This window comes from Eriocheir sinensis, chromosome 23 (assembly GCF_024679095.1).
Source record: "Eriocheir sinensis breed Jianghai 21 chromosome 23, ASM2467909v1, whole genome shotgun sequence".
NCBI lineage: Eukaryota > Metazoa > Arthropoda > Malacostraca > Decapoda > Varunidae > Eriocheir > Eriocheir sinensis.
This window is the reverse complement of record NC_066531.1, coordinates 3,851,636-3,878,444: the sequence shown is the minus strand read 5'-3', so window position 1 is coordinate 3,878,444 and position 26,809 is coordinate 3,851,636. Positions and strand designations below refer to the sequence as shown.

General features: G+C 43.5%; 1 protein-coding gene and 1 long non-coding RNA gene across 3 annotated transcripts in view; one reads left to right on the top strand and one right to left on the bottom strand.

Annotated features, from left to right (window-relative positions):
- Positions 1 to 8,213: 8,213 nt before the first annotated feature.
- The window catches only part of LOC127002423 (G kinase-anchoring protein 1-like), a 31,191-nt gene continuing 12,595 nt past the window's right edge, over positions 8,214 to 26,809 (bottom strand). The window contains exons 3-7 of one of the 2 annotated variants that reach the window (XM_050868337.1): positions 22,007 to 22,204; positions 14,780 to 14,932; positions 13,749 to 13,889; positions 11,873 to 12,040; positions 8,214 to 8,786 (exon numbers count right to left, since the gene is read on the bottom strand). In XM_050868337.1, coding sequence (XP_050724294.1) covers positions 8,742 to 8,786; positions 11,873 to 12,040; positions 13,749 to 13,889; positions 14,780 to 14,932; positions 22,007 to 22,204 — 705 coding nt within the window. In that variant the 3' untranslated portion in view covers positions 8,214 to 8,741. The remainder of the gene's footprint in view (positions 8,787 to 11,872; positions 12,041 to 13,748; positions 13,890 to 14,779; positions 14,933 to 22,006; positions 22,205 to 26,809) is intronic. The other variant, XM_050868338.1, reaches the window with a different exon arrangement.
- On the top strand, positions 22,228 to 25,669 carry LOC127002426 (uncharacterized). Its single transcript, XR_007756232.1, has 3 exons — positions 22,228 to 24,535; positions 24,872 to 25,261; positions 25,578 to 25,669. It is a non-coding gene; the product is annotated as an uncharacterized LOC127002426 (long non-coding RNA).

Sequence of the window (26,809 nt, the reverse complement as noted above, 5' to 3'; positions counted from 1 at the left end):
TATTTGGGTGATGAAAGCAGTTGTTGGGTCGGAAATCGGCAAACATAAGATGCAGAGTACGACAATCTGGCAACGTTGAATCTGAGCACCACTTGGCACCGTTACCTCCGCGGCGTTATCAGGTCAGGTCAGGTCAGGTCAGGTCAGGTCCCAACCCTACACACCACAATTGCGCTGACTGCCTTGGTTGCGGTATTTCTGCCATATTTTGGTGTGAGTCTGCCATCTGCCATACTCTGCCATATGACATAATGCTGATAAAATATGGGGCTAAAAGCGGCTTAAATATTTCCCTTGAGTTCGGGAGTCTCAGGAAAGCGGAAACTGACCCACGAAATTCTCTCGATCGCGGCCGCCTTTGGAATTTCGACTGTTGCAGGGTCAAGCGCTTCATCAAATTTGCATATTCACTAACAGCATCCAATACCAGGTAAATTAACTCTTTCAGAATAGATAACGCTCTTTTAGTTTAATTTTGCGCTGCAGATTAACCCTCTCGCGCACCAAAAGCTTCAATAAGTGTTCTTTTTCGCGCTCGTCAAAAATCGGGTCTCGCCGGATGTTTTAGCGCGCCGAAAAAATTTGTTTCTCAGCTACATTCTTCCCCTAAACCTGCATTTATCCTTATACATAATATATCAACGGCTTCCTTATTTGTTGTAGTCTTTTATGAATCAATAAAGAAATAATAATTGTCATTCATAGGACCGTTTATGGACTTGGAATACAGTAGGTCATGTTCCCGCCTCCATAACCCAAAACTTGTGTGTCAACTTTTCAAGGTAGATGTATTTGTAAAAGCAGAATTTTATCAGGATTCTTATGGTTCCTTCAAATCTCCAATCGGACAATTAGCACCATGAAATATTTGCGGAAAAGTAAAAATATTGAGTAGGGGAAGAGGGAGCGGGTCCAGCGGGGACTGATGTAAGACTCCTGTCCTGTCCTACCCTGCCCTCCTGTCCTGTCCTGCCCTGTTCCTGTTCCTGCCCTGCCCTGTCCTGTCCTGTTCCTGTCCTACCCTGTTCCTGTTCCTGTCCTGCCCTGTCCTACCCTATCCTGTCCTGTTCCTGTCCTACCCTGTTCCACCCTGTCCTGCCCTGTCCTGCCCTGTTCCTATCCTGTCCTGTCCTCCACGCTGTCCCATTCCGTGCCTTCATTTCCTTCTGAATCTATATAAGACATTCGCTTCTCACATAAACTATATCTAAAGGTTAAAAAAGGGGATCAATCAGGTTCTAATAAGTGTTTTTTTAGGTTCACGGTACAGAGGAAGGGTCAGACTACCACCAGGGTCATAAAACTACTCCAGGAAATGCCCCAAGCTCCTATGAAAGCCTTGTCAAATGTGTGTTTCTTTATGATCATGGTACAGAAGAAGGGTCACACTACCACCAGGGTCATAAAACTACTCCAGGAAATGCCCCAAGCTCCTATGAAAGCCTTGTCAAATGGGTGTTTCTTTATGATCATGGTACAGAAGAAGGGTCACACTACCACCAGGGTCATAAAACTACTACAGGAAATGCCCACAACTCCTACGAAAGCCTTGTCAAATGGGTGTTTCTTTATGATCATGGTACAGAAGAAGGGTCAGACTACCACCAGGGTCATAAAACTACTCCAGGAAATGCCCCAAGCTCCTATGAAAGCCTTGTCAAATGTGTGTTTCTTTATGATCATGGTACAGAAGAAGGGTCACACTACCACCAGGGTCATAAAACTACTCCAGGAAATGCCCCAAGCTCCTATGAAAGCCTTGTCAAATGTGTGTTTCTTTATGATCATGGTACAGAAGAAGGGTCACACTACCACCAGGGTCATAAAACTACTCCAGGAAATGCCCCAAGCTCCTAGGAAAGCCTTGTCAAATGTGTGTTTCTTTATGATCAAGGTACAGAAGAAGGGTCACACTACCACCAGGGTCATAAAACTACTCCAGGAAATGCCCCAAGCTCCTATGAAAGCCTTGTCAAATGTGTGTTTCTTTATGATCATGGTACAGAAGAAGGGTCACACTACCACAAGGGTCATAAAACTACCCCTGGAAATGCCCACAACTCCTACGAAAGCCTTGTCAAATGTGTGTTTCTTTATGATCATGGTACAGAAGAAGGGTCAGACTACCACCAGGGTCATAAAACTACCCTTGGAATGCCCACAACTCCTACGAAAGCCTTGTCAAATGTGTGTTTCTTTATGATCATGGTACAGAAGAAGGGTCACACTACCACCAGGGTCATAAAACTACTCCAGGAAATGCCCCAAGCTCCTATGAAAGCCTTGTCAAATGTGTGTTTCTTTATGATCATGATACAGAAGAAGGGTCAGACTACCACCAGGGTCATAAAACTACTCCAGGAAATGCCCCAAGCTCCTATGAAAGCCTTGTCAAATGTGTGTTTCTTTATGATCATGGTACAGAAGAAGGGTCAGACTACCACCAGGGTCATAAAACTACTACAGGAAATGCCCCAAGCTCCTATGAAAGCCTTGTCAAATGTGTGTTTCTTTATGATCATGGTACAGAAGAAGGGTCAGACTACCACCAGGGTCATAAAACTACTCCAGGAAATGCCCCAAGCTCCTATGAAAGCCTTGTCAAATGTGTGTTTCTTTATGATCATGGTACAGAAGGGTCACACTACCACCAGGGTCATAAAACTACTCCAGGAAATGCCCCAAGCTCCTATGAAAGCCTTGTCAAATGGGTGTTTCTTTATGATCAAGGTACAGAAGAAGGGTCACACTACCACCAGGGTCATAAAACTACTCCAGGAAATGCCCCAAGCTCCTATGAAAGCCTTGTCAAATGGGTGTTTCTTTATGATCACGGTACAGAAGAAGGGTCAGACTACCACCAGGGTCATAAAACTACTCCAGGAAATGCCCACAACTCCTATGAAAGCCTTGTCAAATGGGTGTTTCTTTATGATCATGGTACAGAAGAAGGGTCACACTACCACCAGGGTCATAAAACTACCCCTGGACATGCCCACAACTCCTACGAAAGCCTTGTCAAATGGGTGTTTCTTTATGATCATGGTACAGAAGAAGGGTCACACTACCACCAGGGTCATAAAACTACTCCAGGAAATGCCCCAAGCTCCTATGAAAGCCTTGTCAAATGGGTGTTTCTTTATGATCAGGGTACAGAAGAAGGGTCACACTACCACCAGGGTCATAAAACTACTCCAGGAAATGCCCCAAGCTCCTATGAAAGCCTTGTCAAATGTGTGTTTCTTTATGATCATGGTACAGAAGAAGGGTCACACAACCACCAGGGTCATAAAACTACTCCAGGAAATGCCCCAAGCTCCTATGAAAGCCTTGTCAAATGTGTGTTTCTTTATGATCATGGTACAGAAGAAGGGTCAGACTACCACCAGGGTCATAAAACTACTCCAGGAAATGCCCACAACTCCTATGAAAGCCTTGTCAAATGGGTGTTTCTTTATGATCATGGTACAGAAGAAGGGTCAGACTACCACCAGGGTCATAAAACTACTCCAGGAAATGCCCACAACTCTTATGAAAGACTTGTCAAATGGGTGTTTCTTTATGATCATGGTACAGAAGAAGGGTCAGACTACCACCAGGGTCATAAAACTACTCCAGGAAATGCCCACAACTCCTACGAAAGCCTTGTCAAATGGGTGCTTCTTTATGATCATGGTACAGAAGAAGGGTCAGACTACCACCAGGGTCATAAAACTACTCCAGGAAATGCCCCAAGCTCCTATGAAAGCCTTGTCAAATGGGTGTTTCTTTATGATCAAGGTACAGAAGAAGGGTCACACTACCACCAGGGTCATAAAACTACTCCAGGAAATGCCCACAAGCTCCATGAAAGCCACAAATGGGTGTTTCTTTATGATCATGGTACAGAAGAAGGGTCACACTACCACCAGGGTCATAAAACTACTCCAGGAAATGCCCCAAGCTCCTATGAAAGCCTTGCCAAATGGGTGTTTCTTTATGATCATGGTACAGAAGAAGGGTCACACTACCACCAGGGTCATAAAACTACTCCAGGAAATGCCCCAAGCTCCTATGAAAGCCTTGTCAAATGGGTGTTTCTTTATGATCAGGGCACAGAAGAAGGGTCAGACTACCACCAGGGTCATAAAACTACTCCAGGAAATGCCCCAAGCTCCTATGAAAGCCTTGTCAAATGGGTGTTTCTTTATGATCAGGGTACAGAAGAAGGGTCAGACTACCACCAGGGTCATAAAACTACTCCAGGAAATGCCCCAAGCTCCTATGAAAGCCTTGTCAAATGTGTGTTTCTTTATGATCATGGTACAGAAGAAGGGTCACACTACCACCAGGGTCATAAAACTACCCCTGGACATGCCCACAACTCCTACGAAAGCCTTGTCAAATGTGTGTTTCTTTATGATCATGGTACAGAAGAAGGGTCAGACTACCACCAGGGTCACAAAACTACCCCTGGACATGCCCACAACTCCTACGAAAGCCTTGTCAAATGGGTGTTTCTTTATGATCATGGTACAGAAGAAGGGTCAGACTACCACCGGGTCATAAAACTACCCCTGGAAATGCCCACAACTCCTACGAAAGCCTTGTCAAATGTGTGTTTCTTTATGATCATGGTACAGAAGAAGGGTCAGACTACCACCAGGGTCATAAAACTACTCCAGGAAATGCCCCAAGCTCCTATGAAAGCCTTGTCAAATGTGTGTTTCTTTATGATCATGGTACAGAAGAAGGGTCAGACTACCACCAGGGTCATAAAACTACTACAGGAAATGCCCCAAGCTCCTATGAAAGCCTTGTCAAATGTGTGTTTCTTTATGATCATGGTACAGAAGAAGGGTCAGACTACCACCAGGGTCATAAAACTACTCCAGAAAATGCCCCAAGCTCCTGTGAAAGCCTTGCCAAATATGTGAACTTGGACGACGAAATGTTTTAAAATACGACCCCAAGTCTTTTTCCCTCTCATCACTTTCTCTCGCACAGTGGGGAATGCTTTGTTTCATTCTCACCAGTACCTTCACAGTCCGAGTACAAGAGTGGGTGATATTCCTAAGGTTTCAGGGGCCTCCGTGCCATTACGCATTGACGCCCTTACGTAATTCACAAAATATAATACGCTTCTGCCTGTAGAGAATACAAATTACACCCAATCAAATCACTGTATTACATTATATAACACTATTACCACTGTGTAGGCCTTATGACAAGTGACGAAAGATGGTGAAGGAAACACGGGCTTCGGAACGAGTGTTTACTCCTGACTAGTTTCGCCTTAATGGGCTTCTTCAGAGGAATCATTCCTGTCTTTGTTTTCTTAACCGCACTCAAATCTGTGCACACGGAGAGTGTCGCCAATTAGTTCATTTCGGAGAGGGTGAGAAAACTTGCCCCCAAACAAAAAATGATGCTATTGGAGTGAATATAACTATTTAAAGGTAATATTTTTGTTCAGATTGACCCCAATGGCATCACGTTGCACTTTGGCCCCAAAAATTTTTATACTCCATTGGCGTCACGGTGCGCAGAGTGTTAAATGAAACCTTGTTTAGTCACCACAAATTTACATTTTTGCATTAAATAACTGTTAAGTTGTGCTTCCCTCCTTAAAAGGTACATGAGCAATGCACTGACATAATACAGTGTGAAGGTAAAGAAATATCAATGTTATGGCAATTATTTATGAAGGAAAAAAATCATGGAACTTCTAATGGTAAATCAAATTTCATTATTTTTCCTTTTACTCTGAAGTTCATTATCTTGCCTACACAATCATTACTAGTGAAAATTATCTTAAAATCATATTAAGGGTCCAGATAATGAATTATGCTATTAACCCGTGTGCTTCGGCGACGGGAAAGCTGAGAAGTGGCCGAGAAACAACAAAACTACACTGTATTTTGAGACTAAGAAAAGAGCATGGAACGTACATCAGAGTACCTGCTCCTCTCATAACCATAAAGCCATTAAAAATATTTCCTTTTACTCAAACTCCATTGTTTCGTGTGGTGTTTGTTATAAAATAAACAGTCTTGTGACGCGTGGCATCTACCCAAGAGTCGCTGCTTGTCTGCTATAGAGAATTTAACAAGTGATTACTGTATGGATAGCTAATTCAGTCTGCCATGACCTTACAGCACCACCTATGACCAATAACCCCACCTCAAGATCACTCACCCACCACAATGACCCAGGGCATTCATGGTGTGTTGCGCTATGCCACCACCGCCTACAATTAGCTCGAAATAGGTGTTTTATGGCGAGCCCACTTTAGGGTCCACCGTACTACAGCCACGACTCATGAAAGCCCTGTCTGCTGGCGTTCTCGGGTTACGGAACTTTGCTTTCATTAAAAGTTTTAAGATTTTTTACTTTTTGATAACTATAGCCTTACGGATCATCCATACCTGTGGACGATCCGTACAATTTGTGAATGATCCGTACAATTTATGAATGATCCGTACAATTTGTGAATGATCCGTACAATTTATGAATGATCCGTACAATTTATGAATGATCCGTACAATTTATGAATGATCCGTACAATTTGTGAATGATCCGTACAATTTATGAATGATCCGTACAATTTATGAATGATCCGTACAATTTATGAATGATCCGTACAATTTATGAATGATCCGTACAATTTGTGAATGATCCGTACAATTTGTGAATGATCCGTACAGTTTAAAAAAAAAATAAAGGCCAATGTTTCACCTACTTGTAAAATGATCCCAGAGTTGTGCTTTAAATACATTGTAGTCCAAAGGTTATATTTTGTCATGCATAAAAAAGATCTACAGTTTTGACATTTTTTTACAAATTCTTTACGAAAAATTGTACAGATCATCCCCAATTCACCCCATGATCTCTAGCAGCACCAGACATTATATGCTCCTCTTACCTTCACCAATGACTTATATGCTCTGTCTACCCTCACCAAGGACTCCGGGGAATCAAACCTTAACCCAGTAGCAGCGGGGATCATGTTTCTTAATGGTCCCTCCAAGCGAGAAAAATGAGAAAAAATCACCCCTCACACAAACCATTTCATAATACATATCAAAGCATTTGTGATCAGATTATGTATCATCTATTTTGGGGGGTTTATATCATGGCACAAATTTGGCCCGTCGCTGCTACACGGTAAAGCCACAAATTTGGCCCATCGCTGCTACACGGTAAAGCCACAAATTTGGCCCGTCGCTGCTACACGGTAAAGCCACAAATTTGGCCCGTCGCTGCTACACGGTAAAGCCACAAATTTGGCCCGTCGCTGCTACACGGTAAATTAAGAACCACTGCTCAAGAAGGACTGCTTGCCTCTGTCCTCCTGCTACAGATGCTGGTTTCTGCTGCTGTCTTAAGAAAATTAAATCTACAGGATAAATTAATGGAGAGTTATGTAGTGACCCATTAAACACCATTTTCTTTCCCATTTCCTCCACTTTCATTTCTTCAGTCTGCCCTAAAACTCACCTTCTCCTCTTTCTCTTCGTCCATTTTCATAACAAACTAATAATATCTTGTCTTCATATTCACCAGACTGTGAGTCACTACATGTAAATATATGTATATAATAACTCTTATTATTTTAACCATTAACATCCTGAAACTGTATGTGAGGGCAACTACCAACTTAACAGGCGAACGACCGGGGCACTCCTGCTGCCCGCCCGCATCTTGTCGTTTGACGCAGCGAACAACCACCGAGGCGCCACAACAACCTGCTACGCTCCCGCTGCCCATTCGCATGAAGCCGCTCAACGCCTCACTCGTACAAACCACCGAGGCTTCTCAATCCACTGTGGGAGGTGACTTGGTGGACGCCAGCACCTTCCTCGTCAGACAGCGGCCGGGCCTCGCTCTGAACACTTGATTCTACTCCAGCTCCCGCCTTGCTCTCACTAGGGTTAACTCAGAACCGTGGGCTCGTTCTGAGTGCCTTACCTCTCTCCTCTCCATGCCTCGGACTCCCGTTACTGAGGTGAACCTGACACCCCTTCTCCTCCTGCGTCTACCACGTCTACACCATTTCAAGGACGAAGCTGCGCTGCCTCGTCATTGCCACTCAGAGGACGGAACGCCCAGAAGAGGAAGAAGCCGGGCAAAGGATCATTGCTGAGTCCGGCGTGCTGAAGCCTTCGTGTCAGAGACTTCAGTTATGTGAGGCTTGTTTTGGGGTTTCTACTTATTTAAAGCAAACTGGTGTCTAACCATTTATCTTGTTTATTGTTATCCCCCTCCGATTACAGCACCCAACTCTGGAACCTTGTCACTGCATAACAAGAGAAATTTATGTGTATTGAATATGTGTAACAAGAGAAATGGAATAGTTTGAGCTGAAAGAAGAGAGAACAAGAAAGAGAAAATGGAGTGCGCTATGGGTCACTAAAACATAAACAATGTACACCAGTATTGAATCCGTGTCACTAATCTTAAGGGATGAAAATAAAGACACAATTTTATAAACTCAGCAATATAAGACTTTATTTATTTTTTCCATTCATTGCATTTCATGAACTCTATACTGACTCCTTTTTGAAAATTTAATTCAAGTCCGTTTTGTGGTTTCAAAAATATAAACCTCGTAATTTTTCATGAGTAAATGATCTTATCTATATTTGTACTTTTTCTTACAGAGACTTACCGTTTGATTTTCCAGTAAATTCATAACAAGACTCGAATAACAAAAAAAACTTGTCTGCATTAGAAAACCGCAGCACCAATGAACCTTCTTCTTAGTCTTTGTTCCCTGCATCTGCATTATTTTGCTTCTTTTTCCCCTGAAACAAAAAATTACATGATTACTCCGAGTGGCAAGTTGGAAAGTTTGGTTTAGTCGCCGCAACATCTGTGGTCATATGCCGGAGAGAGACAGAAGGGGAAGGAATTATAGCAGAAGGGAAAGTTTGGTTTAGTCGGCGCAACATCTGTGGTCATATGCCGGAGGGAGACAGAAGGGGAAGGAATTATAGCAGAAGGGAAAGTTTGGTTTAGACGCCGCAACATCTGTGGTCATATGCCAGAGAGAGACAGAAGGGGAAGGAAAAAGTTGGAAAGTTTTGTTTAGTCGGCGTAACATCTGTGGCCACATGCCGGAGGGAGACAGAAGGGGAAGGAATTATAGGAGAAGAGAAAGTTTTGTTTAGTCAGTGCAACATCTGTGGTCATATGCCAGAGGGAGACAGAAGGGGAAGGAATTATAGCAGAAGGGAAAGTTTGGTTTAGTCGGCGCAACATCTGTGGTCATATGCCATGGGAGACAGAAGGGGAAGGAATTATAGGAGAAGGGAACAGACCCCAGGAGACGGGACACAACCCCCGATTAATACTTGGTACCCATTCACTGCTGGGTGGACAGGGGCATAGGGTATCAGAAAAGCCGCCCAGATTTTTCCTCTCCGCCCGGGAATCGAACCCAGGCTCTCTTGGTTGTGAGCTGGGTGTGCTAACCACTGCACCACGAAGCCCTGTTATTCCTAGTGGAAGTGTAACCTTTCTCTTCTGCATGAAAAGCACCATTAAAGCATTACATCTATCTAATTAATGTTGAGCTTATTTATGTTTATGATAGGATCTTTTATTTTTCATTTACAATTCGCATGGTACTTTGCACACCAGCACCATTACAACCAATGATGCAAAGTTTTTAGTTTGAGGGTGTGACTCAGGGGAGATAACGTGTCCCAAAAATCCGCGCAGCTATTTCAAACTACATCCACAAAGGCCAGAACATCTATATATGACACCCACAGTGAAGGGGTTTAGTTGACTACATGGAGGAGCACAGCAACCCTCCTCCCTTCCTCTCCTGCATGCACTACACTGCTCTGAGGGAGGATGCAACATGTTTAGATACATCACTGGGGTAGGCGGTGGCTGAGTGGTAGTGTGCTGGGCCCACATTCACCGCGTGTTGGACGACGCGGGTTCGAATCCCCACGCTACCACCTGGGATTTTTCAGTCACCGCCGAGTGGCTTAAAACTACCCACATGCTGTCCTGAAGACCACCCATCAACCCGGACTCTAGAGGAAACCGTCCAAGTGAATCAAGAAGGAGTTCCGGGGGGCAGCATGAGCCAGGAGAAGATGGCGCCACTATAAACACTTGCCTGCGCCATGACGGGCTGGGGCCGAACACCATCCAAGCCCCTCAAGCAAGCCTATCAGTGCAATAGGCTTAGACGCAAAAAAATAATAACAGGTTGGAGGTGCCTGTCAGCTGCCTTTGCATAATTCATACCAACCCATGATCCACGAACACTGATATACACATTTAGAAAAGGCTACAGGGCTCAAAAGCATTTTCCAAGCCCTCTTCCTATCCTGTGGCACGATAGGGACATGGAAGCTTGCTCAGGTTAGCTTTTAAAATGTAGTCAGCTGGTGGGCAAATCAACGACGCTCCAAAAAGATGATAATGTCAGGTGACCGAGGAATTAATGAATTAGGGGCGTTCAGGTGCCTTCAGGTGAAAGGACAAGGTAGAAGGAGGGAGAAATCCATTAAAAAAAGAAGAAAAAAGAGATCAAGTCCACCTCTCAACATGTCACTCTTGGGGGCAGGGAGAATTGGTATGCCTCTACCCGCATTAATAAAAGTGAGTATAAATAAGTACCAGATACGGCAAAGATGAAATGACACCATAGAAATACACAAACACTATTAGAGGTTAGTGCTGATCGCCGCCTCCCTAAATGACACCACATCATATGAAGCCCCTAATAACATGGTGTGCCAAGCGTCTATGTGGCGCTTGGGACGCTATGTGACTAAGTACCTCATATATGCTGTGAACCAGTTGAGAAATAAAGAGTAAGACATTTGATAATAACATTGATACTAGGATTTGAATTTACCCGGTAGCAGCAGGGATCATGTTTCTTAATGGTCAGTCCAAGCGAGAAAATGAGAAAAAATCACCCCTCACACAAACCATTTCATAGTATATATCAAAGCATTTGTGATCAGATTATGTATCATCTATTTTGGGGGTTTATATCATGGCACAAATTTGGCCCGTCGCTGCTACATGGTAAAGCCACAAATTTGGCCTGTCACTGCTACAAGGTAAAGCCACAAATTTGGCCCGTCGCTGCTACACGGTAAAGCCTAAAATTTGGCCCGTCGCTGCTACACGGTTAAGCCTAAAGCCACAAATTTGGCCCATCGCTGCTACCGGGTTAAAATAAAGATAATACACAAATAATTTCTACAAAAATGTTATTAGTGTACTAAGGCTTGAATTAAAGTTGGAAAATTTGGTTTAGTCGGCGCAACATCTGTGGTCATATGCCGGAGAGAGACAGGAGGGGAAGGAATTATAGGAGGAAACAGACCCCAGGAGACGGGACACAACCCCCGATTAATACCTGGTACCCATTCACTGCTGGGTGGACAGGGGCGTAGGGTATCGGAAAAGCCACCCAAATTTTTCCACTCCGCCCGGGAATCGAACCCAGGCTCTCTCGGTTGTAAAAGTTTGGAAAGTTTGGTTTAGTCGGCGCAACATCTGTGGTCATATGCCGGAGAGAGACAGGAGGGGAAGGAATTTTAGAAGGAAACAGACCCCAGGAGACGGGACACAACCCCCGATTGATACCTGGTACCCATTCACTGCTGGGTGGACAGGGGCGTAGGGTATCGGAAAAGCCACCCACATTTTTCCACTCCGCCCGGGAATCGAACCCGGGCTCTCTCGGTTGTGAGCCGAGTGTGCTGACCACTGCACCACGAAGCCCCTGACTTGAATTAAAAGAAAGATAACACACAAATCATTTCTACAATAAAGTTATGAGTGTACGAGGACTTGAAGTAAATGAAAAATAATACACAAATAATATCTACAAAAATGTTAGAGTACTTACATGGGCCTTTTTAACATCAAGAGACAGCTGATTGACTTTTGATCTTTCTTGTTCTAACTGGGCTGAAAGATTTTGTACTTCTTGAGTGAGTTCATCCCGTACTTTTGTCATCTTGTCCAACTCAACCACCAGTTCAGCTTTGCTCTTCATTTCAGACGCAGATATTACCTGTAATCATAAACACTCATTATACAAATTATCTGATGCAATATCTTCTGAGCTTTAAATTAGACATTACTTTATCAGTGATGTTTTGTCACTAAATTTAGCTCCTACTAGATTGATTTGTTTTAGTCCGACAACGGTTGCATAAAACATTAATATATGCCAGTACTAATTTGGGGTAGGCGGTGGCTGAGTGGTAGCGTGCTGGGCCCACATTCACCGCGTGATGGACGACGCGGGTTTGAATCCCCACGCTACCACCTGGGATTTTTCAGTCACCGCCGAGTGGCTTAAAACTACCCACATGCTGTCCAGTCCGAACTCTAGATTCTAGGATTAAAGATGAGCTCCAGGGGGCAGCATGAGCCAATGCAAGACGGCGCCACTATAAACACTCGCTTGCGCCAGAACGGGCTGGGCCGACCATCAGGCCCCACCGGGAAGAAGCCTACTGGCACAATAGGCCACGACATAAAAAAAACTCTTAGCCTGTCACCTTCTCACAAATCACTGATCGGAAACTAACAAAAAAAATGTTAGTCTCACAAGGAGTTGAAGGTATTTACTTAAGCATGTCAGGACGAACATATAAGGGAGATATTGGTGTTAGCATCTTGGAAACAGAATAAAATGTCATGTTTAAACTCCCTCATCACCTCCAGATGTTCAAGGCTTAACTCAATAAAAAGCCTACAATATTAACTGCTATCATTGCTCCTTACAAATCAAGGATGCATTCGGAGACCTGCCTTTTGATACTTTTTCCCATACAGCATAAGGCGAGAGCAGCAGAAGAGTGGTCCAGCATATTTTGTTATCTACCAAGAGTGAAGACTGAAAATTTGTCACTAATGCAACTTAATCCCCGTTCACATTGTGCCGACTCTGGGCCACAACTACCCACGACTCTGGGGTACACGAGGTCTTGGGTGTTGATGTGAAAGGGTCTTGAGACTGTTGCCGAATGCTGCGCTGACGTCGTGCTTGCAAATAGTTGGCCGAATGTCCCAGACAGTCAGCAAGACACCAAGACCCCAATAAAACCTTCCCCCCTTCTTGGAGCGTGGGAACCAAATTGTCACATGGAAAAGTCGCTGGGTTGTCGTGGCCCAGAGCCGGCACAGTGTGAACGGGGCTTGAGAGTGTTAACAAAATAGAGGAGTTCTTCGCTTAAGGAAACTGCTTTTTCATCGTTGTATAACCATAAAAATTGCTAGGAAGTTGATGCATAATATTTATAAATAATGATGAGAGAGAGAGAGAGAGAGAGAGAGAGAGAGAGAGAGAGAGAGAGAGAGAGAGAGAGAGAGAGAGAAAGAGAGAATGACAGAAAGACAGAGAGAGAGAGATTTACATAGATAATCAGACCACATAGACCCCAAGGCCCAAACTACATGGTCTGTCCTAAACCTAAGTGACAGTTGGAGAGAGAGAGAGAGAGAGAGAGAGAGAGAGAGAGAGAGAGAGAGAGAGAGAGAGAGAGAGAGAGAGAGAGAGAGAGAGAGAGAGAGAGAGAGAGAGAGACACACAGACACAGACACAGAAACAGACAGAGACAAAGACAGAGAGAGATTTACATAGATTTATATAGAAAATCAGACCACACAGACCACAAGGCCCAAACTAGGTGGTCTATCCTTAACCTTCGTGACAGTTGGTATGCGGCCAGAGAGAGAGAGAGAGAGAGAGAGAGAGAGAGAGAGAGACTTACCTCACATAGCTTTTTATTCCTCCCTTTCACCAACTTGAGGTCATCTTTTAGCGAGTCCACTTCTAACCTCAGAGCTTGAATTTCAAAGTCCCTCTTTTCTAGCTCGGCTTCATACTGGGTTGCTCGGAGTGCCTGATTGAACTGTAAATATAAAAGGCAACTTACAAGCCTTTCTATGTAAATGGATTTCTATACTTAACCTGGTAGCAGAGGGGATCATGTTTCTTAACCCGGTAGCAGCGACGGGCCAAATTTGTTTGTAGTGACGGGCCAAATTTGTAGCTTTACGGTGTAAATTGATGATAAACTTTACGTGATTTTTCATTTTCTCGCTGAGGACCATTAAGAAACATGATCCCCGCTGGTACCGGGTTAATGGTCCCTCCAAGCGAGAAAAAATGAGAAAAAATCACCCCTCACACAAACCATTTCATAATATATATCGAAACATTTGTGATCAGATTATGCATCATATATTTTAGAGGGTTTATATCATGGCACAAATTTGGCCCGTCGCTGCTACACGGTAAAGCCACAAATTTGGCCCGTCACTGCTACACGGTAAAGCCACAAATTTGGTCTGTACCACAATTACACGATAAAGCCAAATTTGGCAACTGCTACATGATAAAGCCACAAATTTGGTAAAGCTACAAATTTGATCACAAATCGCTACATGATAAAGCCACAAATGGTCCGTCGCTACATGATAAAGCCACAAATTTGGCCCGTCATTGCTACATGGTAAAGCCACAAAAATTTGGGCCTGTGTTTATAAGATAAAAGCTATTAAATTGGCTGCTACACGATAAAGCCACAAATTTGTCCCATCTCTGCTACCGGGTTAAGTAAGATTCACACTGCAAAAATTTCAAAATATAGCAATCTCTAAAACCATATTATTTCAACCTCAAAGTATGTCTCAACACATCTGGGTTTAATCATCATTCAAACAGAGTAAAAAGACTATTTGGTTGCCTTCAATATCACTAAAAAGGAGGAAAAATTTTGACGAGGAGAAAAAACAATACCTGTCCAGCTGTTATTTTATAGTTTTCATGCCTATTTTCCTTTTCCAGAGTCTTCCTTGCTGCCTCGTCAATGTTTTCAAAGAACTTCTCTTCCTTGGGCATTCGTTCAGATGCGCTGCCTTCGGGCTCCTCAGGTTCTTGCCTTCCGGTTAACTGCAAAATGTTATACCATTATTTATATCATTTATTTGTCATTTTTTACAACATAGCAGTTGGACTTGCAATCGTAATGTGTATGTGTGTGTGTGTGTGTGTGTGTGTGTGTTTACAACGAAGGATACAGCTCAAGGGCACAAAAAAAGGAAACAATAATAAAATAAAAAGCCCGCTACTCGCTGCTCCTAAAAAGAATCCAAAGAGGTGGCCGAAAGAGAGGTCAATTTCGGGAGGAGAGGTGTCCTGATACCCTCCTCTCAAAAGAGTTCAAGTCGAAGGCAGGAGGAAATACAGATGAAGGAAGATTGTTTCAGAGTTTACCAGCGTGTGGGATGAAAGAGTGAAGATGCTGGTTAACTCTTGCATAAGGGGTTTGGACAGTATAGGGATGAAAGAGTGAAGATGCTGGTTAACTCTTGCCTAAGGGGTTTGGACAGTATAGGGATGAAAGAGTGAAGATGCTGGTTAACTCTTGCACAAGGGGTCTGGACAGTATAGGGATGAAAGAGTGAAGATGCTGGTTAACTCTTGCATAAGGGGTTTGGACAGTATAGGGATGAAAGAGTGAAGATGCTGGTTAACTCTTGCATAAGGGGTTTGGACAGTATAGGGATGAAAGAGTGAAGATACTGGTTAACTCTTGCATAAGGGGTTTGGACAGTATAGGGATGAAAGAGTGAAGATGCTGGTTAACTCTTGCATAAGGGGTTTGGACAGTATAGGGATGAAAGAGTGAAGATGTTGGTTAACTCGTGCATAAGGGGTTTGGACAGTATAGGGATGAAAGAGTGAAGATGCTGGTTAACTCTTGCATAAGGGGTTTGGACAGTATAGGGATGAAAGAGTGAAGATGCTGGTTAACTCTTGCATAAGGGGTTTGGACAGTATAGGGATGAAAGAGTGAAGATGCTGGTTAACTCTTGCATAAGGGGTTTGGACAGTATAGGGATGAAAGAGTGAAGATGCTGGTTAACTCTTGCATAAGGGGTTTGGACAGTATAGGGATGAAAGAGTGAAGATGCTGGTTAACTCTTGCATAAGGGGTTTGGACAGTATAGGAATGAAAGAGTGAAGATACTGGTTAACTCTTGCATAAGGGGTTTGGACAGTATAGGGATGAAAGAGTGAAGATGCTGGTTAACTCTTGCATAAGGGGTTTGGACAGTATAGGGATGAAAGAGTGAAGATGCTGGTTAACTCTTGCATAAGGGGTTTGGACAGTATAGGGATGAAAGAGTGAAGATGCTGGTTAACTCTTGCATAAGGGGTTTGGACAGTATAGGGATGAAAGAGTGAAGATGCTGGTTAACTCTTGCATAAGGGGTTTGGACAGTATAGGGATAAAAGAGTGAAGATGCTGGTTAACTCTTGCATAAGGGGTTTGGACAGTATAGGGATGAAAGAGTGAAGATGCTGGTTAACTCTTGCATAAGGGGATTGGACAGTATAGGGATGAAAGAGTGAAGATACTGGTTAACTCTTGCATAAGGGGTTTGGACAGTACAGGGATGAGCATGAGTAGAAAGTCGTGTGCAGTGGGGCCGCGGGAGGGGGGGAGGCATGCAGTTAGCAAGTTCAGAAGAGCAGTCAGCGTGGAAATATCGATAGAAGATAGAGAGAGAGGCAACATGGCAGCGGAATTTAAGAGGTAGAAGACTATCAGTAAGAGGAGGAGAGCTGATGAGATGAAGAGCCTTAGACTCCACTTAAATTACTACATTACTAAACTTATTTTCCATTATTTTACACTATTTATTTTATACTTGACAAATTGGAAACTCACATTCAAGAGTAGATTACAGTACACTTAGGGGGCTATTACACTGGGCAAATTTTCCGTGGATCTTCAGTCAAACCACGATTTCCGCTGGCGTGGTTCTTATATTTCCATGGTTTTCCGACGTGTCCACGATCTTCCAAAGCTACGGTAGATTTCACCCAAGGACGACAGTATTACACACCATCATCATCATCAGCAATAACAAGAAACAAATGAGGATCACGCCAGCGGAAATCATGGTTTGACTGAAGATCCACGGAAAATTTGCCCAGTGTAATAGAGCGTGCCAAATTTCAAATGTCGCTATTGAATATAACAAGTTTTCAGCCATAAACTCAACATAATCATCATGTATTAAAGATGAAAACATGCATGATTAAATGGTGCACATAAAGAAACTCACTACGGCTGGGCCAAAACAGCGCCCCGTGCCATATCCGGGATCGCCGCGCGCGCCAAATTTCAAATGTCGCTATTGAATATAACAAGTTTTCAGCCATAAACTCAACATAATCATCATGTATTATATATGAAAACATGCAGAATTAAATGGTGCACATAAAGAAACTCACTACGGCTGGGCCAAAACAGCGCCCCGTGCCATATCCGAGATCGCCGTGCGTGCCAAATTTCAAATGTCACTATTGAATATAACAAGTTTTCAGCCATAAACTCAACACAGTCATCATGTATTATAGATGAAAACATGCAGAATTAAATGGTGCACATAAATAAACATAAATTAAGTGATCATTTTGAGATGTAAGCATAAATATAGAGATAAAATAACTCGTATATTGACAAAAGTGAGCCAGGATGCGCGTCATCGGATATGGTACGGGGCACACAAGGACGCAGTACAGTCGTCCCTCAAATAGTACGGTTTCCAATAGCTAGGTTTTGGTTTTATGTGGATTTTCTAAGATTTTTCAGGATTTTTTAATTTCCCGACAAGCAGGAAACTTACCAATCCAAAAAGATCTTCTACAACCATCCGTATAAAACCGAAACCAAGCTATTGTAAACCGTACTATTTGAGGGACGACTCTATACGCGTCCTTGTGTTGAAGGGGTTAAGCTGCACAACGCCCAGCCAATCAGTTCTCCCAATAACCCTTTAAACAATCAAGGATATAAAACCTTCAGCTCAGGGCACAGGGCTACCTTTCACATTCATTGACGTTGACAGTAATACAGCGATCTCTCAGTTCATCATCATCATCATTTATCGTCCATTTATTCCCTATGGTGGGGTTGGGCGGGATATGAGCCTACACTGTTGATGGTCCAAAGCCTTTTCCTCTGTGATGGTCAGCTTCATCATACCCCCCTCCAGCACCTTTCTCCATGTCTTCCTTGGATTAAAGCACTTGTGAATGTACCCAAGAGTAGATACACAAGTGCTTCGATCCTTCCCTGCAAGACTCCTACGGCAAATGGATCGATTTAAGCACTTAACGCAGGCAGCCTAGTGATGAGCCAACGACCTTTCCGCTACCTGCTAGTCCATGTTTCCTGCTGGTCTGCTCCCCTCTGCCTCAAAGTTCAGTGCTCAGTTATCCTAATCATCCAAGGCTATGATGGAAAGGTGATATATAAATAATGTCAAAGGGAATTTCAATACCTTCAGATGTAGATCCATGACACACACACCCCAGTGCTATACAGCCTTGCTTGTTCACCACTACCCAGGAACCTGCTGTACAGATAACCCTCGATTTACGGGAGTTTGGTTTACGCGTTTTTTAAATAACGCGTGGTCCAAAATCCAAATGTTTAATTTACACGTTTTTTTTCACTTATACGCGATGTTTTCTGGAGTGTCCACCAGATGTCTCACGCAACTGGACTCACACGGCCACACAGCTGAGCTCAGTTCTTCCCGCGCGCCACTTGAACAACAATACAGTACCCACGCTGCTCAACAACAACAACACCCTCGCTGCTGTGCTACCACGAGGGGAAGGGCAGCCAGAGGAGGAACCACGAGAGGGAGAGGAGTCAGAGTGATACAGTAGGCAATAAAGGTACAAACCGACCTCTTGTTGGATTTACATTGTTTTGGATTTACGCGATGACCTCTTCAAGGACACAATACTCGCGTAAAACGAGAGTTACCTGTAGATTAAAATGCGGAATGGACCAGATGTGAGTCTCTCTCGTTGATATTGGCAATTTTCAAGCGAAAGTAAACATCCACCAAGAAGAGACTCATTAGGCACTGTTTACGTCCGCTACCCTTTTCTTCCTCCGTTAACCCGTGTCGGATGGTGGGAGTTCCCGCCATCCGACGCGCTCAACTTGGTCAAAAATAGCACCTCTTCCCAACGTCATATCCCTGCCGTGCTGCAACGTAGACACTTCAAATTCACTTCATCGTGGGGAGGAAGGATTGGCGATGAAAAAAACAGTATATACTATCATGTTTTTGTTTGAAATTGCGACACGGGGCATTGATGAGACACCTATCTTTCAAAATCTATCAACACCACCCGCGCGCTCTGAGGACGACAATAGCCCTCTAGCCTGACGCTTATGGGTTAATGCTGCCGTTTTTCATCATCTGTATCCAAGTCTGCTTATCCCGGGGTCTCTATACGGGTCTACATCAATTTCTTTTATTTTCCCATGATGTCCTTTCAAGGGTCGCAGTAATAACTTAACAATAATAATACTAGTTATAATAATAATAATAATAATAATAATAATAATAATGATAGGGACAAGGCAAATTTAACCCCTTCGCTACGGCCGCTGCATTGGGATCGCCGTGCACGCCAAATTTCAAATGTCGCTATTGAATATAACAAGTTTTCAGCCATAAACTCAACACAATCATCATGTATTATATATGAAAACATGCAGAATTAAATGGTGGACATAAAGAAACTCACTACGGCCGGGCCAAAACAGCGCCCCGTGCCGTATCCGGGATCGCCGTGCGCACCAAATTTCAAATGTCACTATTGAATAAAACAAGTTTTCAGCCATAAACTCAACATAATCATCATGTATTATATATGAAAACATGCAGAATTAAATGGTGCACATAATGAAACTCACTACGGCCGGGCCAAAACAGCGCCCCGTTCCATATCTGAGATCGCCGTGCACGCCAAACTTCAAATGTCGCTATTGAATATAACAAGTTTTCAGCCATAAACTCAACACAATCATCATGTATTATGTATGAAAACATGCAGAATTAAATGGTGCACATAAAGAAACATAAATTAATTGATACTTTTAAGATGTAAGCATAAATATAGAGATAAAATAACTCGTACATTGGCAAAAGCGAGCCAGGACACAGTAGGCATGCCCTCGGATATGGTACGGGGCACGCAAGGAACAGTATACGCATCCTCATGTTGAAGGGGTTAAAATTGATTCATACAACAAAATATCAAATACCAAACTGTTTCTCAGGAATGAAATCTTTCGTTTGGGGACTTTCACCAGGACATGAAGGCAGACTGAGGGATCTTTCAGTGTCATTTTGCTTGTGTTGATCGTTACCAATAGCGTCAATCATCGCTATAGAGTTTCCACGTCAAACTGGGCAATGGGGTCGGTGGCTGCGGGGTTAGCCTAGCCCCGCACCTTGCCACACGCTCTCAACGCCTCTCGCTTCCTCCGCAGCCACCACTACCCTATAGGCCAGTTTCACGTGGAATACTTTAGCGTCGATCACAGTCATTGGTAACGATCATGGCCATTGGTAACGATCATGGCCATTGGTAACGATCAAAACAAACAAAATGACTGGATGCGGTCCATAGTTGCAATAGACCCAACAACAAAAGAAAACAACAGTGACCTTCCCCATGCTAGTCACAGAAAATTATGGATAAAATGAAAACATATAAACTGCAATGAGTGGATTGTCCGACCCCCCATACGTAAGTGAAACAAAATTGCGCTGTACATGTAAATTGACATATATACATCCCAGAAAATGGTGTTATAACTTAATTTCAGTTATCTAAAGTTTTCTGAGGAAAGTACACAATCCTGAGAGTAACTTCCATTAACCCCTTCACTACGGCCGGGCCAAAACAGTGCCCCGCGCCGTATCCGAGATCGCCATGCACGCCAAATTTCAAATGTCACTATTGAATATAACAAGTTTTCAGCCATAAACTCAACACAATCATCATGTATTATAGATGAAAACATGCAGAATTAAATGGTGCACATAATGAAACTCACAACGGCTGGGCCAAAACAGTGCCCCGCGCCGTATCTGAGATCGCCGTGCACGCCAAATTTCAAATGTCGCTATTGAATATAACAAGTTTTCAGCCATAAACTCAACATAATCATCATATATTATATATGAAAACATGCAGAATTAAATGGTGCACATAAAGAAATTCACTACGGCTGGGCCAATACAGCGCCCCGTGCCGTATCCGGGATTGCCGTGCACGCCAAAATTCAAATGTCGCTATTGAATATAACAAGTTTTCAGCCATAAACTCAACACAATCATCATGTATTATATATGAAAACATGCAGAATTAAATGGTTCACTAAAGAAACATAAATTAATTGATACTTTTGAGATGTAAGCATGAATATAGAGATAAAATAACTTGTATATTGGCAAAACCGAGACAGGATGCAGGATGTGTGTCCTCGGATATGGTACAGGGCACGCAAGGACGCAGTATACTCGTCCTTGTGTTGAAGGGGTTAAACCATGTGATCTCTCAGTTATCCTAAATAACCCAATGGTAGCAGCGGGGATCATGTTTCTTAATGGTCCCTCCAAGCGAGAAAAATGAGAAAAAATCACCCCTCACACAAACCATTTCATAATATATATCAAAGCATTTGTGATCAGATTATGTATCATCTATTTTTGGGGGTTATATCCTGGCACAAATTTGGCCCGTCGCTGCTACACAGTAAGGCCACAAATTTGGCCCATCGCTGCTACACGGTAAAGCCACAAATTTCGCCCATCGCTGCTACCAGGTTAATTCAAGAGTCAGTTAACCATGTAGCAGCAACGGGCTAAATTTGTGGCTTTACCGTGTAGCAGCGTCAGGCCAAATTTGTGGCTTTACCATGTAGCAACAGCAGGCCAAATTTGTGCCATGATTTAAACCCCCCAAAAAATAGATGATACATAATCTGATCACAAATGCTTCGATATATATTATGAAATGGTTTGTGTGAGGGGTGATTTTTTTCTCGCTCAGAGGGACCATTAAGAAACATGATCCCCGCTGCTACCACTGGGCTATGTTAACTGTATCTTTGCTACTGGTCACAAAGATTACCTGGTTCAGATGGAGGCTGTTGAACTGATCCAAACTCATTGTCAAAGGCTTATCTTTCTTCTTTTTTCCTTTGCTTCCTCTGGGCTCATCTTGCTGGTCCTTCTTCATCTGAGCATAGAAGAGTTTCTTTTCCTCAAAATCCAGTTTAGAGAGCATCATAGCTTCTCGTAAAGATCTCTCATTCTCATCCCGAACAAACTGAAAAACAATGCTAACAGCTATGAGTCTCAACAACAACAACACCCATCAAAATGTTTAAGTGGCAAATGCTGTACAGGTAACTCTCGATTTACGCGAGTTTGGTTTACGCGTTTTTGAAATACCGCGTGGTCCAAAATACAAATAAATGTTTAATTTACACGTTTTCTTTCACTTAAACGCGATATTTTCTGGAGTGTCCACCAGATGTCTCACGCAACTGGACTCACACGGCCACACAGCTGAGCTCAGTTCTTCCCGCGCGCCACTTGAACAACAATACAGTACCCACGCTGCTCAACAACAACAACACCCTCGCTGCTGTGCTACCATGAGGGGAAGGGCAGCCAGAGGAGGAACCACGAGAGGGAGAGGAGTCAGAGTGATACAGTGGGCAATAAAGGTACAAACCGACCTCTTCTTGGATTTACATCGTTTTTGATTTACGCGATGACCTCTTCAAGGACACAATACTCCCGTAAATCAAGAGTTACCTGTACCATTTTACTTACTGCTAAAAATTTCCCTGATCCCTTGATTCAGATTAATTAAAAGAATCCAACTACAAATAGGTGTTTATCATACATTAATAAAAATTGATCACAGAAATCTCTAAATGGCAGAGACTGAAGTAGAATTATTGAATAGCGTACAGCAATCGTTGGGTTAAGACAGTCTCGCCCTACGACATTTTTTATTTTTTTTATTTTTACGTGTAAGCCTATAGCCCTGGTAGGCTTGCTTGAGGGGCCTGGATGGTAGTTGGCCCCAGCCCGTCATGGCGCAGACAAGTGTTTATAGTGGCGCCATCTTCTCTTGGCTCATGCTGCCCCCCGGAACCCCTTCTTGATTCACTTGGACGGTTTCCTCTAGAGTCCGGGTTGATGGGTGGTCTTCAGGACAGCATGTGGGTAGTTTTAAGCCACTCGGCGGTGACTGAAAAATCCCAGGTGGTAGCGTGGGGATTCGAACCCGCGTCGTCCATCACGCGGTGAATGCGGGTCCAGCACACTACCACTCAGCCACTGTCTTTCCTCAGTACCAGTATACATTTTTTTTATGGGGGGAAGAAGAAAACTCGTATATTTAGTAGTGTGTTTCTCCTGTACCAAATTAATGACGTCCACTCAAACAACTTCTATTTGGCATCGTCGTCCATCACGCGGTGAATTTGGGTCCAGCACGCTACCACTCAGCCACCGCCTACCCTACGATGCAGTCCCCATAAATGATTAAATAATTTTTGTTTTGACTTTCGACGTTTGCGGCGTAAATACAAACCGCGCGGGAAATAGTTTGTTGACCGCGGCGGAAGAAAAGAACTGACATTGGTGCAGTGTTTACATTCCGCTCGTATACCATTAGGGGACCTTGGACACTGTGTTGTTTGGTTTCTGTTGCTTGTTTTTGCAACTTTGTGCCATTAACCCAGCAACCTCGCCGGACCCATTTTTGGGCTCCCGCGAGTCGGTCCGCTGAAACGGTGGACCCCATACACGCCTCGGCTCAAAACGCCTAATTCGAGCTAATTGTAGGCGGGGCCGGCATAGAGGAACCCACCATGCATGCCCTGGGTCATTGTGGTGGGTGAGTGATCTTGAGGTGGGGTTATTGGTCATAGGTGGTGCTGTAAGGTCATGGCAGACTGAATTAGCTATCCATACAGTAATCACTTGTTAAATTCTCTATAGCAGACAACAAGTGACTCTCGGGTAGATGCCACGCGTCACGAGACTGTTTATTTTGTAACAAACACCACACGAAACAATGGAGTTTGAGTAGAAGTAAATAGTTTTAATGGTTTTATGGTTATGAGAGGAGCAGGTACTCTGATGTACATTCCATGCTCCTTTCTTAGTCTCAAAATGCAGTGTAGTTTTGTCGTTTCTCAGCCACTTTTCAGCTTTCCTGTAGCCGAAGCACACGGGTTAAAACGCTTTGAAGGGAATATCTGTGTTTGTAATCCATGTGTGAGTCAGTATAAGTGAGGGAGGCAAATATACAAGGCTTGGAAGTCGCTAGTTTGGCTGTGATAAGGTAAGGCGTAGAGTTGCCCTTCACTCCATGGTCCTGCAATTACAGCATTTTCCTGGCCTTAAATCGTCCTTTGAAGGGAATATCTGTGTTTGTAATCCATGTGTGAGTCAGTATAAGTGAGGGAGGCAAATATACAAGGCTTGGAAGTCACTAGTTTGGCTGTAATAAGGTAAGGCGCAGAGTTGCCCTTAGTTCACTCCATGGTCTTGCAATTACAGCGTTTTCCCGGCCTTAAAACGTCCTTTGAAGGGAATATCTGTGTTTGTAATCCATGTGTGAGTCAGTATAAGTGAGGTTAATACAAGGCTTGGAAGTCACTAGTTTGGCTGTGATAAGGTAAGGCGTAGAGTTGCCCTTAATTCACTCCATGGTCCTGCAATTACAGCATTTTCCTGGCCCTAAAATGTCCTTTGTAGGGAATATCTGTGTTTGTAATCCATGTGTGAGTCAGTATATGTGAGGGAGGCAAATATACAAGGCTTGGAAGTCGCTAGTTTGGCTGTAATAAGGTAAGGCGCAGAGTTGCCCTTCACTCCATGGTCCTGCAATTACAGCGTTTTCCTGGCCTTAAAACATCCTTTGAAGGGAATATCTGTATTTGTAATCCATGTGTGAGTCAGGATAAGTGAGGGAGGCAAATATACAAGGCTTGGAAGTCGCTAGTTTGGCTGTGATAAGGTAAGGCGCAGAGTTGCCCTTCACTCCATGGTCCTGCAATTACAGCATTTTCCCGGCCCTAAAATGTCCTTTGAAGGGAATATCTGTGTTTGTAATCCATGTGTGAGTCAGTATAAGTGAGGGAGGCAAATATACAAGGCTTGGAGGTCGCTAGTTTGGCTGTAATAAGGTATGGCACAGAGTTGCCCTTCATTCACTCCATGGTCTTGCAATTACAGCATTTTCCCGGCCTTAAATCGTCCTTTGAAGGTAATATCTGTGTTTGTAATCCATGTGTGAGTCAGTATATGTGAGGGAGGCAAATATACAAGGCTTGGAAGTCGCTAGTTTGGCTGTGATAAGGTAAGGCGCAGAGTTGCCCTTAGTTCACTCCAAGGTCTTGCAATTACAGTGTTTTCCTGGCCCTAAATCGTCCTTTGAAGGGAATATCTGTGTTTGTAATCCATGTGTGAGTCAGTATATGTGAGGGAGGCAAATATACAAGGCTTGGAAGTCACTAGTTTGACTGTAATGTGTTATGTCTTGCAATTACAGCGTTTTCCTGGCCTTAAAACGTCCTCTGAAGGGAATATCTGTGTTTGTAATCCATGTGTGAGTCAGTATATGTGAGGTAGTCATTAATAGAAGGCTTGGAAGTCGCTAGTTTGGCTGTGATAAGGTAAGGCGCAGAGTTGCCCTTCATTCACTCCAAGGTCTTGCAATTACAGCGTTTTCCTGGCCTTAAATCGTCCTCTGAAGGGAATATCTGTGTTTGTAATCCATGTGTGAGTCAGTATATGTGAGGGAGGCAAATATACAAGGCTTGGAAGTCGCTAGTTTGGCTGTGATAAGGTAAGGCGCAGAGTTGCCCTTCACTCCATGGTCCTGCAATTACAGCATTTTCCTGGCCCTAAAACATCCTTTGAAGGGAATATCTGTGTTTGTAATCCATGTGTGAGTCAGTATAAGTGAGGGAGGCAAATATACAAGGCTTGGAAGTCACTAGTTTGGCTGTGATAAGGTAAGGCGTAGAGTTGCCCTTCACTCCATGGTCCTGCAATTACAGCATTTTCCTGGCCTTAAATCATCCTTTGTAGGGAATATCTGTGTTTGTAATCCATGTGTGAGTCAGTATAAGTGAGGGAGGCAAATATACAAGGCTTGGAGGTCGCTAGTTTGGCTGTGATAAGGTAAGGCGTAGAGTTGCCCTTCACTCCACGGTCTTCCAATTACAGTGGGTTCATCATGCCTCCCAAGTGTAAATGTGCCTCTTCTGATCACAGTGCTTGCAGGAAAAGAAAAGCAATCACTGTGGACGTAAAATTAGACTTTGTGAAACGCTCTGAAAAGGGTAAAATAGCTACGAATATTGGCCGCGTGTTATTCCCCGAGTTTTATTTCCTTATTTCCTGTATTTTGTATCATCGAAACACACAAGAAATTAATCAAGACAAGGAGAGGGTGTTCGCCGGCTGCCTGGGATTGAACCTGCGACCAGCGTGACGAGAGAGCTGCTCCTTACCGAGTCAGCCAGAGGTACCCCCTGGCTAAGTGGGTTATGGGAGGCTCGTCCATCACGCACTAGGCCTAAGCTATTCGACTGTGGCCACGATTCTTAACCCCTAATCTGATCCATGTCCGTCAAGTGGTAGATTTGATTTTTTTGCAACTCTTATAGAAAGCAATGAAATGTATAGTTGTCCCTCAAATAGTACAGTTTCCAATAGTTCGGCTTTTTGTTTTATGTGGATTTTCTAAGATGATTTTCCCGACGAGCAGGAAATTTAAAAATCCTAAAACATCTTCTACGACAAGCCGTAAAAAACCGAAACTGAGCTATTGAAAACCGTGCTATTTGAGGGACGACTGTGTATGAGCGCCTTCATCTCATTGCCCCGAAGCTGCCCGTGT